Source organism: Vombatus ursinus, unplaced genomic scaffold (genome assembly GCF_900497805.2).
Source record: "Vombatus ursinus unplaced genomic scaffold, bare-nosed wombat genome assembly UNPS02015175.1, whole genome shotgun sequence".
NCBI lineage: Eukaryota > Metazoa > Chordata > Mammalia > Diprotodontia > Vombatidae > Vombatus > Vombatus ursinus.
The window spans coordinates 8614031-8627364 of NW_020954953.1; the positions used below are offsets into that span (position 1 = coordinate 8614031).

At 37.0% G+C, this 13334-nt stretch overlaps 1 protein-coding gene across 1 annotated transcript in view; it reads left to right on the forward strand.

The window, feature by feature from the left end:
* LOC114031529 (cation-independent mannose-6-phosphate receptor-like) overlaps window positions 1-13334 on the forward strand; it is a 142396-nt gene that overhangs the window by 93769 nt on the left and 35293 nt on the right. Inside the window, exons 20-23 of the mRNA XM_027846659.1 lie at window positions 950-1048; window positions 3081-3182; window positions 10412-10607; window positions 13109-13279. Of these exons, the coding sequence (XP_027702460.1) occupies window positions 950-1048; window positions 3081-3182; window positions 10412-10607; window positions 13109-13279 (568 nt within the window). The remainder of the gene's footprint in view (window positions 1-949; window positions 1049-3080; window positions 3183-10411; window positions 10608-13108; window positions 13280-13334) is intronic.

Here is a 13334-nt window from a genome sequence, read left to right on the forward strand (position 1 = left end):
ATAACACTTGATTTGGAGTCAGAATACCTTGGTTTCAATCTTTTGAACAACAAGCCCTGTTGCTTGCTGTTTGGGCAAGTCTCTTGACTTCCATTTGTGTTAGTTTCCTGAGCTGTAGAATGATAAGATTGGACTACATGAGGTCTTAATGTCCCTTTAACTTCTATATCTTGTATTTATTTTCGATTAATTTGGGTATGTACATGTTTTTTTCCCCTCATAGAAGGTAAGGTCCATGAGAGTATGGATTTTTACCTTTATTTTTAATCTGTATTCCCAGCCCTGGTACATAGTAGGTGTTTAGTCAGTGCTTGTTGATTAATGCCTCTTGAATCTCTTCTTTACTTCTTTCTTGTCAAATTACAAAAGTATGAGCAGGTAAATATTATGTACAAGTTGAGCAATATCCTGCTCTGCAGGAAGGAAGTAAATCTAAGAATCTGTCATCTAACTTAGTTTTCCCTCATTTCTTTGAGTGGCTTTTGCAATTATCTATAACATGAAAAGTTAATTCTGAGAAATAATTTTGGTATTCCTCAAAACTGTTCTTTTTAAGGTTTGGTATAATACCTTACATTTCAGTTCAGTTCAGTAAGCATTTACCATGTATTGACCTTGTGCAAGGCTCTGCTGCGTGCAGTGGTGACAAAGGAAAAAACCATCAACAGTTCCTTCCATCTAGGCAGTTGCATTCTATATTGACAATAGCACCTTATAATTTTGAAGCACATATGATTTCATTTGAGTCTTACATTAATCCTAAGGAGAAGGGTGGGGATGTCATTTTCCCATTTTTGTACATGGGAGAAGTAGAATTCAGACAAGGGAAGGGACTTTTCCAGTGCCATGTAGTTCATAGTCAAAGGGATTGAGAACTAGGACTGTTCAGCATCCTTTCTGTCACACGGCAGTCTTTATGTTTTCTGCTCTCTTGGATTTGATTTCTCAGAACACCCACCCGGTATTTTCTATCTTTCGGGAATGCACTGCCACTTTCCTGTGGAATACAGAAGCTGCCTGTCCAATCAAAACAACTGATGAAAATCAGGTGAGTGTTTTTTCTGCCTTAAATCAGAGAACATGGAAAGGAAAGAAGTAGTTGCAACATTTGTTATAAAGCTAGTTTAAAAATTATAAGGGAAGTTGTTTTTAATTCTGTCTGAATCAATGTCTTATAGAAATTGTTAGAAGGTTTGTAAAATCAGTAACTTAAATCATTATAAACAGATTCAGTCAATCAGGTACCCTACCCCCAAGAGTGGATTAGTAGGTGATAATGAGAATTCTTGTTGAGTATATTGAGTATATATTGAATGTATACTGATGGAAGATAAATTTAGGGTTAAGCTCTATTTTGCTCTTTCAGCTAAAAGCCTGTGTTTTTAAACATATATGTTGAGACAGAGCTAAGAAAAAAGGATGGAAAATCATTCTGGAAGTATACAGAAAAGGGGCAGGAAGACTTGTGGCTGGAAAATTCAATTGAGTTTATAAGCAGGCAGATATGTGTCTTTTAAGTAGCAGAAAGCAGTTTTAAGATTGTTATCTTCTCTTGGAGAAGTTAATAAATTCATTTCTTACTTTTAAAAATTCACCCTGAATTTTAATTTAGTATTCATAGGCTATTAGGACTATTTTAGGAGCAGTCAAGAGTTAGGAAATAAAAGATATTCTGTGTCCTGGATTCCTTTTTGTAAAATTGTTCTGAAGAAGTAGCCCAAGACTTAACAAAGAGCTGTATTGTACCACAAAACTATAGTTTGAAAATCAATAATTATAATTTGACATAAAAGTCGGACAGAAAACTGCTGTCTTGAATTTAGGAAAACTATACTTGTCATTCAGATTCCCTGCCCAACACTGAGTAGCAACATATCAAAATTACAGGAGGTATTCTTGGACCCAGAACCCAAGTATTGAAAACATCAAATTTAATTCATAGAGGAAGCCAGTTTTGTCATAATGTTTTTTAAAGTACTATGTCTGCTCTTTTTCTTGTTCTTTTGTGGCCCGATCTCTGGAATATCTCCCATGCATTAAAATTGGAATGCCTATCCCATGTTTAACTTTGTATGATATGCTACAGTGTTTGAACTTTTGAAGTATCCACGTTCCTGTGAGTAGACAGTATGCTGTGGTCTGCCTTTGTCTACCACAACCATCGGAGATTGTTTGCTTTTAGCTAGGCAAAGAAATGGGTAAAGCTCTTTAAGTAGGATCAGAAATGACAATCCTAGAGTTGTTCATATTTTTTCTGTCTTGCCTACTATATAAATATAGTGCAGCCTAAATCCAGCACTTCATTGCTCACATCTCAGAGGTTTATTTTCCAGGAGCTTGGCTGTGTGTCAAGTGAACTGGAAGCTAGAAAGGGAAAATCTGAATCCTTTGTTGGCTAGTTATGATGGAGTGCAATTTACATGGCTCCTGCTCAGTTACTGATTTCTGACAGGGCCTGCATGTGGTGAGCAAAGTGGAATGAGTAATAAACCTGGAGAACAAGAGGCCAAAGGACATAGGTAGCTTCATCTTTTGGAATGTAATATTTTGTGTAATGGGAAAATAGGTCAAGTTACAAAAGGGTTGAGGAAGAGATATTAGACATGAGATTTCTTAAAATTTATTAGAAAAATAATTTATGCCTAATTTTTTGTTAAAGAACCAACTTTGTTTCCCTAATACATCCCATGTACTTTTCTGTAGGCATTTGGTAACAAACTCTTAGGTCACATAAATATGCTAACCCTGTAGTTTATTGTTAAGAGAAATCTACAAGGTCATCTATATATACTAATGATATGTTACCGCAAAGGGGTCAATAAGAATATTCCTTGGATGTCATTGAAAAGTCAGGAAGTAGATTCCATGGCTCTTAATACTGCACAGGCAAATGTATTTTGTACTCTATTGTAATTTTAAAGTTAACTTCCTTCCTGCCACCTATTGACTCATCTCACTACTGATTGTGAGGAAACAAACAACTTTATAACATGTTGGTGACTAATTCTTTACAAGGGACTTTGTACTTTGTTTCTATGGAATTTTTGTATGCATATGTGCATCTTTGTCTCTTTTTTTAGGCCTGCTCTATAAAGGATCCAGACAGTGGATTTGTGTTTAATTTTGACCCCCTAAATAAACCAAATGGACATGTCCTCTATGGTGTTGGAAAGTCTTTTATGGTAAGAGTTATGCCAAAGTTTCATTTAATTATGAATTATTGAATTGTTTTAAAATGATGATAGCTAGCATTTATGTAATACTTTACATCTGCAAAGCACTTTACAAATATTATCTTATTTGATGGCTCACAGCAACCCTGAGAGGTAGATGCTATTATTATGCCCATTTTGCAGATGAGAAAACTGAGGCAACCAGCAGTTAAGTGACTTGCTTAGGTCACATAGATAGTAAGAGTCTAAGGCCAGATTTGAACTTAGGTCTTCTCCTCCCCCCACTTTTTAAAATTTTTAAAAATTTATTTCATTAAATATTTCCCAATTACATGTAAATATGTTTAACATTCATTTTTTAGAATTTTGAGTTCCAAATTCTCTCCCTCCCTGTGCTCCTTCCTCATCTCTTGAGAAAGCATGTGAGGTCATGCAAAACATATTTCCATATTAACCATATTGCCACAGAAAACATTCATGAGCAAAACCAAGAAAAATAAAGTGAAAAATGTATACTTCAATTAATATTCAGAGTTCATCAATTCTCTCTCTGGAAGTGGATAGCATTTTTCATCATGTGTCCTTTGGAACCATGTTGGATCATTATCTTGATCAGAGTAGCTAAATCTTTTACACTTGATCATTCTTAGAATATTATTGTCACTGTGTATAATCTTCTCTTGGTTTTCCTCACTTCACTTTGCATCAGTTCATATAAGTCTTCCCAGGTTTTTCTGAAAGCATTCTGCTTATCATTTCTTATACCACAGTAGTATTCCACCAAAATCATATACCACAGCTTGTTCAACCATACCCCAATTGGTGAGCATTCCCTCAATTTCCAATTTTTTTGCCACCACAAAAAGAGTTGCTATAAATATTTTTGTACACATAGGTCCTTTTCCCTTTTCTTTCATCTCTTTGGAATGCAGATCTAGTAGTGATATTTCCAGGTCAAAGGTTAGGCACAGTTTTCTAACCCTTTGGGTGTGAACTCTGGTCTTCTTGACTCCAGGTCCAGTGCTCTATACGCTTTGTCACACAGTTTCCTACAAGTAGCTGCTATTACAGTCCCTTCCACACAGGCAAACCTTGCCTATTAGAAGGATGACTTTTTATCTGCAAGCAGAAAGGAGAATCCAGAGAGGAAAAAAATATGTAATTGGCATTTTGGCTATGTTTTTATTAGGAAAGTAATGTTTGGCTTTAGAAAGAGCTATTTCAGTTGGGCTACTGAATCACTTGAGCTCAGGAATTCTGAACATTAGTAGACATTCCAGTGTTCAAACAAAGCCTGGCATGAGTATAGTGAGCCCTTGGAGGAGAGGATAGCCAGGCTGACGAAGGCGGAGAGAACCAGTCTGGGTCAGGGTGGAAGGGGTCAAAGCTGCTGTGCTAATCAGTAATGGGAGTAGGCCTAATAGTAGCCATTTCACTTCAAGTCTGGCCAAGATAGAAAGACCTAGTCTTGCACTTTATGTCTTTCATTTGCAAAGTTTGTCTTTCTTCTAGCACGTTCATGTCTGATCCAGTGTTCTGTTACTGAGAAACTGTAGAGTCCAAAGGAAACAGTGGTTATGTTACTCAGTTAAGGAGAAAAAGGAAACACCCTGGTTGATTATGTGCCATAGAACCTCCTGAATATGCTTCCCAAATGTATGTGCATGATGTTATAACTGGAGAAAAGGATCAAGGTTTATTTATATTTCCATTGGAAACTGGGATTTAATTAAAAGGAGAAAAATAACCACCCACATTTGGACTTCTTCTAGCTCTACATTTTTAATACAACTAGCAAAACCAGATGTCCAGAAGAGAGAAGTTTCTGTTTGAAAATAAGTGAACTTATTTGATAAGATGGTTTAATAAAAGCCTGAAGCAAAATAAGAATGCCATTGCTATACCAAGTGAGAATAGGGGAGAGCTTACAACAAGCTTGTGAAATAGTGACAGCTTAAAGGGTAGCCCTTCTGGGGCTTCCATCTAAAGCTGTGCCTTCAGCTAAAGCTGTGCCTGCCACCTTCCCCCCAGCAGGGAATGTAGGTGTTAACATAGAAGACTTTTTAAGGCATTAAGGCTGTGTACAGGACAGTTTAGCAAACAGAGAAATTCTGAGATGCAAGGTAACTCTTATATACCTTGATTGCCAATAAATAGAGGAGGGGATATATAGATACTAATGCAGCTTAACATGCTAGAAAGCACATTAAGGATTTAATTTAATTAAGGAATAGGACAAAAGGAGGTTTTTAGAATGTAATAGAATAAAGTACCTGTGACTTCATAGAGGAGTTCTTCACCTTTTTTGTGTCATGGACCACTAGGGCAGTCAGGCAACGCCTACTTATACGGAATCCATCTCAGAATAATATTTTTTAAAATGCATAGAACAGTACATAGGATTACAAAGGAAAATGATTACATTGAAATACAGTTCAAAATATTTTTTAAAAATTTACAGACCCCTTGAAATCTATCCATGAACCCCAGGTTAAAAACCTTTGTCTTAGATCAGTCTACCTGAAGGATAGTAATTTGTTAAGGAAAGGAAAAAACTTTAATAAATTTATTTTTTCCCCTTTCTTTTGGTTGAACTAACAATTTTACATATTTTTTGAAATAAAATGTATTGATATCATTTGCCTTTACATCAATGTAATGGGAAAAAAAAAACCCCTGAAGGTATATGTGATGTTTGACACCTGTGAATCTCCCACTTCCACAAAGCTGTGAGGCGAGGAAACTTTTTATATCATAAAATTTTAAATCACTGTTGAATAGGGAGGCACAAGGAACTCTTTTATACAAGTCAAAGGAAGTGATTATGATTTTGTTTGATGTTTAGTTCCTATTGATCTTTTCTTAAGAGATACAAGTCAAATCAACAAACATTTAAGTGCCTATGATATGTCAGGCACTGTGCTAAACTCTGGAAATATAAATATAAATAGCAAGATAGACCCTGACCTTAAGGAGCTGACATCCTAATAGAAGAAGACAACAAATAAAAGAGAACTGAAAAACTAGAAGATAGATGGGGGGCGGGGGTAGAAAGAGATGAAAGTACCTAGCATTATAGTGAAAGTCAGGGAGTATCAAGAGGGCAGTTTGGAGAGGAATGAAGACATGACTACCCTCCTTCTCCTTTAAATGGAAATTCTGGGAGGAGCCCTTTTCTCCCACCCCTAATCAAAGAAAGAAGCTACAGGGGCAGAGAATACCTCCATTGTGTGAAGCATAGGGTTGGAGTGAGCTTCCAGTGGAGTATGGTAGACAAAATCCAGGGGAGTCAGAATGTTGCCTAGAGAGGATTGAAGGCATGCTGATGTGGACTTCCTCCTTAAAATGGTGGTTCTGGGAGGAACCAGCCAATCAAAGGGGAACCAGCCACAGGAACTAAGGATACTTCCAATGTATAAAATCAAGGATGGAGTGAGCTTCCAGGGTGAAGAGGTTTCTAGGGCATTGTAGAATTAGGAACACAGCCTGATATATTTGCTATTGTCATGGAAGATGTCCAATGCAGAGTCCAAATGGAAGAGGGATTTCCTAAGATGATGAGTTCCTTAAAATGCTCCTGTTTTGGGGGTGGGGTGGGGTGGAGCCAAGATGGCAGAGTAAAGGCAAGAACTCACCTGAGCTCTCCCCTAAACCCCTCCAAATGCCTTAAAAAATGACTCTAAATAAATTCTAGAGCAGCAGAGCCCACAAAAAAGACAGAGGAAAACAAATTTGCAATCCAAGTCAACCTGGAAGGTTGACAGGAAAGGTCTGTTGCACTAGGTTGAGAGGGGAGTGCAGGCTGTGCCAGCGCAGACCAAACCCCGGCAAACCCAGAGCAGGCCTCAGGGGACTAAATCACTGGCAACAGTGGCGGTTTCCATACTTCTCAACCCACAAATGCCAAAGACAACTTAGAAGGTCAGTAGGAAAGGTCTGTCAGACCTGAGTGAGAGAGTAGTGCAGTCCAGTGCAAATGGCAACAGCACAGACTGACCCCAGCAGGCCAGGAGCAGGCCTTGGGAGTGACTGCATTTGCAGAGGCAGCAGCAATAGCTGCTTCTGGGACTCCCAGCCCATAGACAGTAAGGGGATTGAACAACTGGTCAGAAGAAGATCACAGGGGTCTTTTTGTTAGCACTGAGGCAGGACTTAGTTGATTTGCCCATACTTGGATCTGGGTGGCTGTCCTGGATGGCAGTCCTGGGGTGAGGAGGAGCACTGGCATAGCAGAGCTTGTGGCAGGAGTGGCAGAAAAGAGTGGCAGTTCCAGGGCAGAAAAGAGTGCTTGTGGACACTCACAGACCAGAACACAGGCCAGGAAAGGAGTAAACACCTCTCCTCAGATCATACTCCCTTGGAAGAACTAAAAACTTACAGGTCCCTAGAAGTATCTCTGAAAATAGCTGAACAAAACCCCTGAAGCTTGGGACAGTTCACCTTCCACACTGGAAGCAGAGCCCCACCTTAACAAATAATTAAAAAGTCATGTAATAGGCTGGAAAAATGAGCAAATAATGGAAAAAAAAAATCTGACTATAGAAACTTACTTTGGTGACAAGGAAGATCAAAACATATACTCAGAAGAAGACAACAAAGTCAAAGCTCCCACATCCAAAGTCTGCAGGAAAGATATGAATTGGTCTCAGGACATGGAAGAGCTCAAAAAAGATTTTGAAAATCAAGTAAGAGAAGTCGAGGAAAACTTGGGAAGAGAAATGAGAGTGATGCAAGAAAATCTTGAAAAACGAGTCAACAGCTTGGTAAAGGAGACCCAAAAAATACTGAAGAAAATAACACCTTAAAAAATTGACTAGACCAAATGGCAAAAGAAGTCCAAAAAGCCAATGAGGATGTCTTAAAAAGCAGAATTGGCCAAATGGAAAAGGAGATACAAAAGCTCATTGAAGAAAAGAATTCCTTAAAAATTAGAATGGAGCAAATGGAAGCTAATAATTCTATGAGAAATCAAGAAATTGTAACACAAAACCAGAAGAAAAATAGAAGACAATGTGAAATATCTTGTTGGAAAAACAACTAACCTGAAAAATAGATACAGGAGAGATCTTTTAAAAATTATTGAACTACCTGAAAGCCATGATCCAAAAAAGAGCAACTTTTAAGAAATTAAGGAAAACTGCCCTGATGTTCTAGAATCAGAGGGTCAAATAGAAATTGAAAGAATCCATTGATCACTTCCTGAAAGAGATCCCAAAAGGAAAACTCCCAGGAAGACTATAGCCAAATTCCAGAGTTCCCAGATAATAGAGAAAATAGTGCAAGCAGCCAGAAAGAAACAATTCAAGTATTGTGGAACCACAATCAGGATAGCACAAGATTTAGCAACTTCTACATGAAAAGATCAGAGGGCTTGGAATATGATATTCTAGAGGTCAGAAGAGCTAGGATTAAAACCAAGAATCACCTACCCAGCAAAACTGAGGTTAATCCATGAGGGGATAAAATTGATATTCAATGAGTCAGAGGAATTTAATACATTCTTGAGAAAATACCAGAGCTAAATAGAAAATTTGACTTTTAAATAGAAGACTCAAGGGAAACATGAAAAGGTAAATAGGAAAGAGAAGTTATAAGGGACTTATTAAAATTAAACTGTTTCCATTCTTACATGGAAAGATATTTGTAACTCATAAGACCTTTCTTATTAGGGTAGCTAGAAGGGGTATATATAGATAGAGGGCATGGGTGTGAGTTGAATATGAAGGGATGATATCTAAAAAATAAAATGAAGGGGTAAGAGAGGAATGGACTGGGAGAAAGAGAAAGGGAGAGGTAGAATAGGGTAATTATCTCTCATTAAAGAGACAAGAAAAAGATTTTACAGTGAAGGGGAAGAGGGGAGAGGTGAGAGGGAATGTCTGAACCTTACTCTCATCAGAATTGACTTAAAGAGGGAATAACATACACATTCAATTGGGAATAGAAATCTATCTTACCCTAGAGGAAAGTAGTGGGGAAGATGATAAGAGAAGAGGGGAGTTAATAGAAGGGATGGCAGATTGGGGGAGAGGATATTTAGAAGCAGACATTTTTAAGGAGGGACAGGGTGAAAGGAGAGAATAGAATAAATGTGGGGTGAGATAGGATGGAGGGGGAAATATAGTTAACCTTTCACAACATGACTATTATGGAAGTCTTTTGTATGACTATACATGTATAACCTATATCGAATTGATTGCCTTCTCGATGAGGGAGGGAGGAAAGGAGAGAATTTGGAACTATAAAGTTTTAAAAACTAATGTTAAAAATTGTTTTTTTACATGTAACTGGGAAAAAAATACCAAATAAAAAGAAAAAAATAAAAACATTATTATTTTTTTAAAAAAGATGCTCCTATTTGTAGTGCTCAAACAGTGTGCTCAAACAGAAGTCTGAGACTTAAAAACTATTTTTTCTCTATGTCTTGCTTTTTAGTGTGCAAGCTTTTAGTGAAATTGTTGTCAAACTTTGGGGAAATGATTGACTTCTGTATTTTAATACCTAAGATCATATCCTTTATCAAGGGTGAAGGGTAATATATTCAATGCATGCATTTCTGCAAATTCAACCAATACTTAAAGTAGGATAGTAGGACCAATTCATGCAGATGAATCTGTGATCTTATTGATTTGGTTCCAGTAGTACAAATCACAACCTCTCTGTGCCTGACCAAATTCTTGTCCATGTTATTCTGTAAATTCACCAAAGGGAGGACCACCCAATGGGCCAAAGACCTCCCTCAGTTGATTTTTGACATGAATATACCAGAGGAGCACTCAGGTTGTGTACTCATTATCTCTCATTCTTATTATATGACCATCCACCATGTCCCCCCCCCCCCTTTTTTCTGGAAACATGTCTTTCCCTGAAGACTAACTTAACTCTAGTCTTTCTTTGAAAAAAAATAGTTTTCCTTCTCACCCTCCCCATGTACTGCTTCTTTGCCCTCTGTGTGATATTCTTAGTTCTTTAGTGACAACTAGTTGTGCTCTATATATCTCAACCATACGACCCTGCAACTCATGAAACAGTGGGATCAAAAACAGTTTAAAAATCTCTAAATTGTCAGTACTAAAAACTGCAAAATCACTAAACTTTTTTTTTTTAAGCTCAGAGTGCTTTGTTTTAGGAGGTGGATATTTTATTTAGAATACCTTATGAGAAAGTAATGCAACAATAAATAGCATCATGTAGGTGAAGTTGGTTGCTGTTTTTATAAAATGTCTCCTTCTTTCCAGTTTAATATCTGTGGAACACTGCCTGTCTGTGGGACTATAGAAGGGAAGGAGGCTGCTGGATGTGAAGGAGAGATGAAATCAGGAGACCCAAATAATCTGAAACCAGAAAGGCAAGTTGGAGCTAAGAAAAGTCTTCACTTAACCACAGAGGGTTTTATAACACTTATCTACAGAGGACCCCTTTCACTATCTACAGGTAAGCTTAAAAGCCAAATGTATCTTGATTGTTGACATAAGAAGTGAACTCTTTGGGCAAACCCTGTTTGTGTATATCTTGTAGGCCTCTTTTTTATTTTTATTTTTTGTATTCTTAAAAGAAAATGTACCTTTGTTCTCTGATAAAAATTATGAGGATATTTTTAAAAAGTCATTGTCTTTTATTAAATCTAAAGATATTGTTTTGCTTTCCAATTCCTCTTCCCCTCATCCCTCCCTCAATCTTCTCACCTTTGACTTGTAGTCTGTGTTTCTCATTTTCAAGGCCTATAGTTTTTGTTTTGTTTTATTCTTAGGTGTTATAAGGGGCCACACCAAGGATACTGATAAAGATTATTTAACCTGAAAGGATATATTACATTGTAGTTCTTTCTGTCTCTTGCTGAACTAAAAGAAAATAGTTGTTTTTAACATTTTCCTGCCCAAATAGACAATATACTCTGTCTTTCTATCTCAAAACCTATTAATAGCTGTTTTCTTACTTTTTTCTTATTCTTTTGGGGGTACAGTTTAGCAGTTCTGTTAGGGGATACTGTTATATTACTTCCTCTTGAGAAACATGATGCTATGATGAAAGTTAGGTAGACAATGCTATTGCAGTTCTTGCAGTATTCCCTGCAATCCGTACTCTTTGGATGCCAAGAGTAATACTCTATTCCATGTTAAGACATGAATGGAAGTCATTCTGAATTAGGGCATCTTCATCAGGGCTGTGCTCTTGCTGCCATTTTCAAAGCATTGTTTTAGAACTATTCCACTCACCTAAGGGTTGGTGGCTTTGGAAGTCACTAATTCTTTTTTTATTTTTATAACTGGACCTGTGCTTTCATTGGTATAGACACCACCCAGTGAAGAACTTATTTTTATCAAGGTAGCCCCTGCTCTGCAAATTAAACTCTTTCAGGCTTCTTCAGTGTCACCTAGCCTGGCAAGATTAGAGACAGGACCTGATCTTAGGTCTTCTTGAGTCTGAGGCCAGCACTTTATTCATTACATCACACTTCTTTTCAGGGCTTCTCTTAGCAGCGCTCTTGCCTCAGAGTGCCCAACTAACTCAGAACTTAAAGTACTGTGAAATGGAGCTTCACAGTATGTCAAATGACCAAAATTTTTGTCAAAAGTCCTGATATTTCTATACAATCAGTTCTAACTCTTTCTAGGCAAAGTCTGCAACTACCAGCCCTTCTATTAAATCTCTTCTCTTGTGAGAACAGAATTATCCTATAGCCTTTACTTTTTACTTACTTGAAATCTGGTTTGAAGAAATGAGGATTATTAGATTTTTGGCTAGCCTAGCTTTTTCAAACACTTGGTTCTAGTATGAGCTTTTGGTTTGACTCAAGTAATCTAGAAAGTTACTTCACTATCCTTTTTATATTTTCTCTGATATTCTATTTCAGGGCATTTTTTCACATACAATTGGTGTATATTCTGAACCTCTATTCTTCCATGTCTGTCACAACCCCTATCCCTTTTTCTTTGTGACAGTTTGGAATTATCAGCAAATGACTTGTATCTCAGGAGCTAACCTCCCCTCCCCAGAAAACCTCCCAACAAAACAACAAAGCTTAAAGGATTTTTTTGTTAATTGGTTTATTTATGAATTTCAAATTCTTCTGCAACTTCCCTCAGCATCTGTTACAAGATAAACTGATTCATTCGATCATTTGATCTCCATTGCATTCCTGTAGTTTTTGTAACTACAACGTCCTACCACACCTCCCTTGCTTTTCACACTCAATTAATATACTCAGTGCCCCCTCCATAGAAGTTAGATTTTTTTCCCCCACTCTTCCCTTTTTTATGTAGGTACAATTTATTGTAATGGATAGAGCACTAACTAGACTTAGAGAGACCCAAATTCCAATCCTACCTAGATATTTACTAGCCTGTGACCCTGGCCTCATCACTTAACTTCATCCTGCCTTAGCTTCTTTGTCTTTGAAATGGAATGATAGCTGCACCCGCTTCACAAGTCTATTGTGAATATCTAATGAGATGACATGTGTAAATCACTTTGGAGAACAAAGTGTTCTATAAATATTAGTTATTTTTAGTTATTATGTGCCAAGTTTAAATCAAAGAACTTTAAATATTCTCTATTAGAATTTTTTTGTTTTGTAATGTTAAGAATTCTATGTATTGATATTATCTGTAAGATATCTGAATGATACTTAAATTTTATTTAAAGGAGCCAGATAAGTTGAAGGGAGTAATTGAAAGAAGTAGAACATCCTGGAATATTCAGAATGTTAACAAAAAATGTAATTTGTTTATAGCTTGAAACCAGTCATAATACGGTACATTGTTATACAAATGATCAAAATCATATCCCCCTGAAGCATGATGGATAACCTAGTATAATCTGTAAGATTAGTTTCATTTCCCATTATCAGTCTCCTAAAGGAGTTCCATTGTTTTTACTAGCATATATTTGTATCTCTTTCTGTTTTTTGAAATTTGACCTTTTTTTTTCTACAGGTGCTTCAGATGCTTTCATCATACGTTTTATCTGCAATGATGATATCTATCCAGGAACACCCAAATTCCTACGTCAAGACATTAATTCTGAACTAGGAATCTATGATACTTTCTTTGAGTTTGAAACAGCTTTAGCCTGTGTACCTTCTCCAGTGGATTGCCAAGTTACTGGTAAGTTCCTGAGGTAAGGGAAATAGTGTGTGTGTGTGTGTGTGTGTGTGTGTGC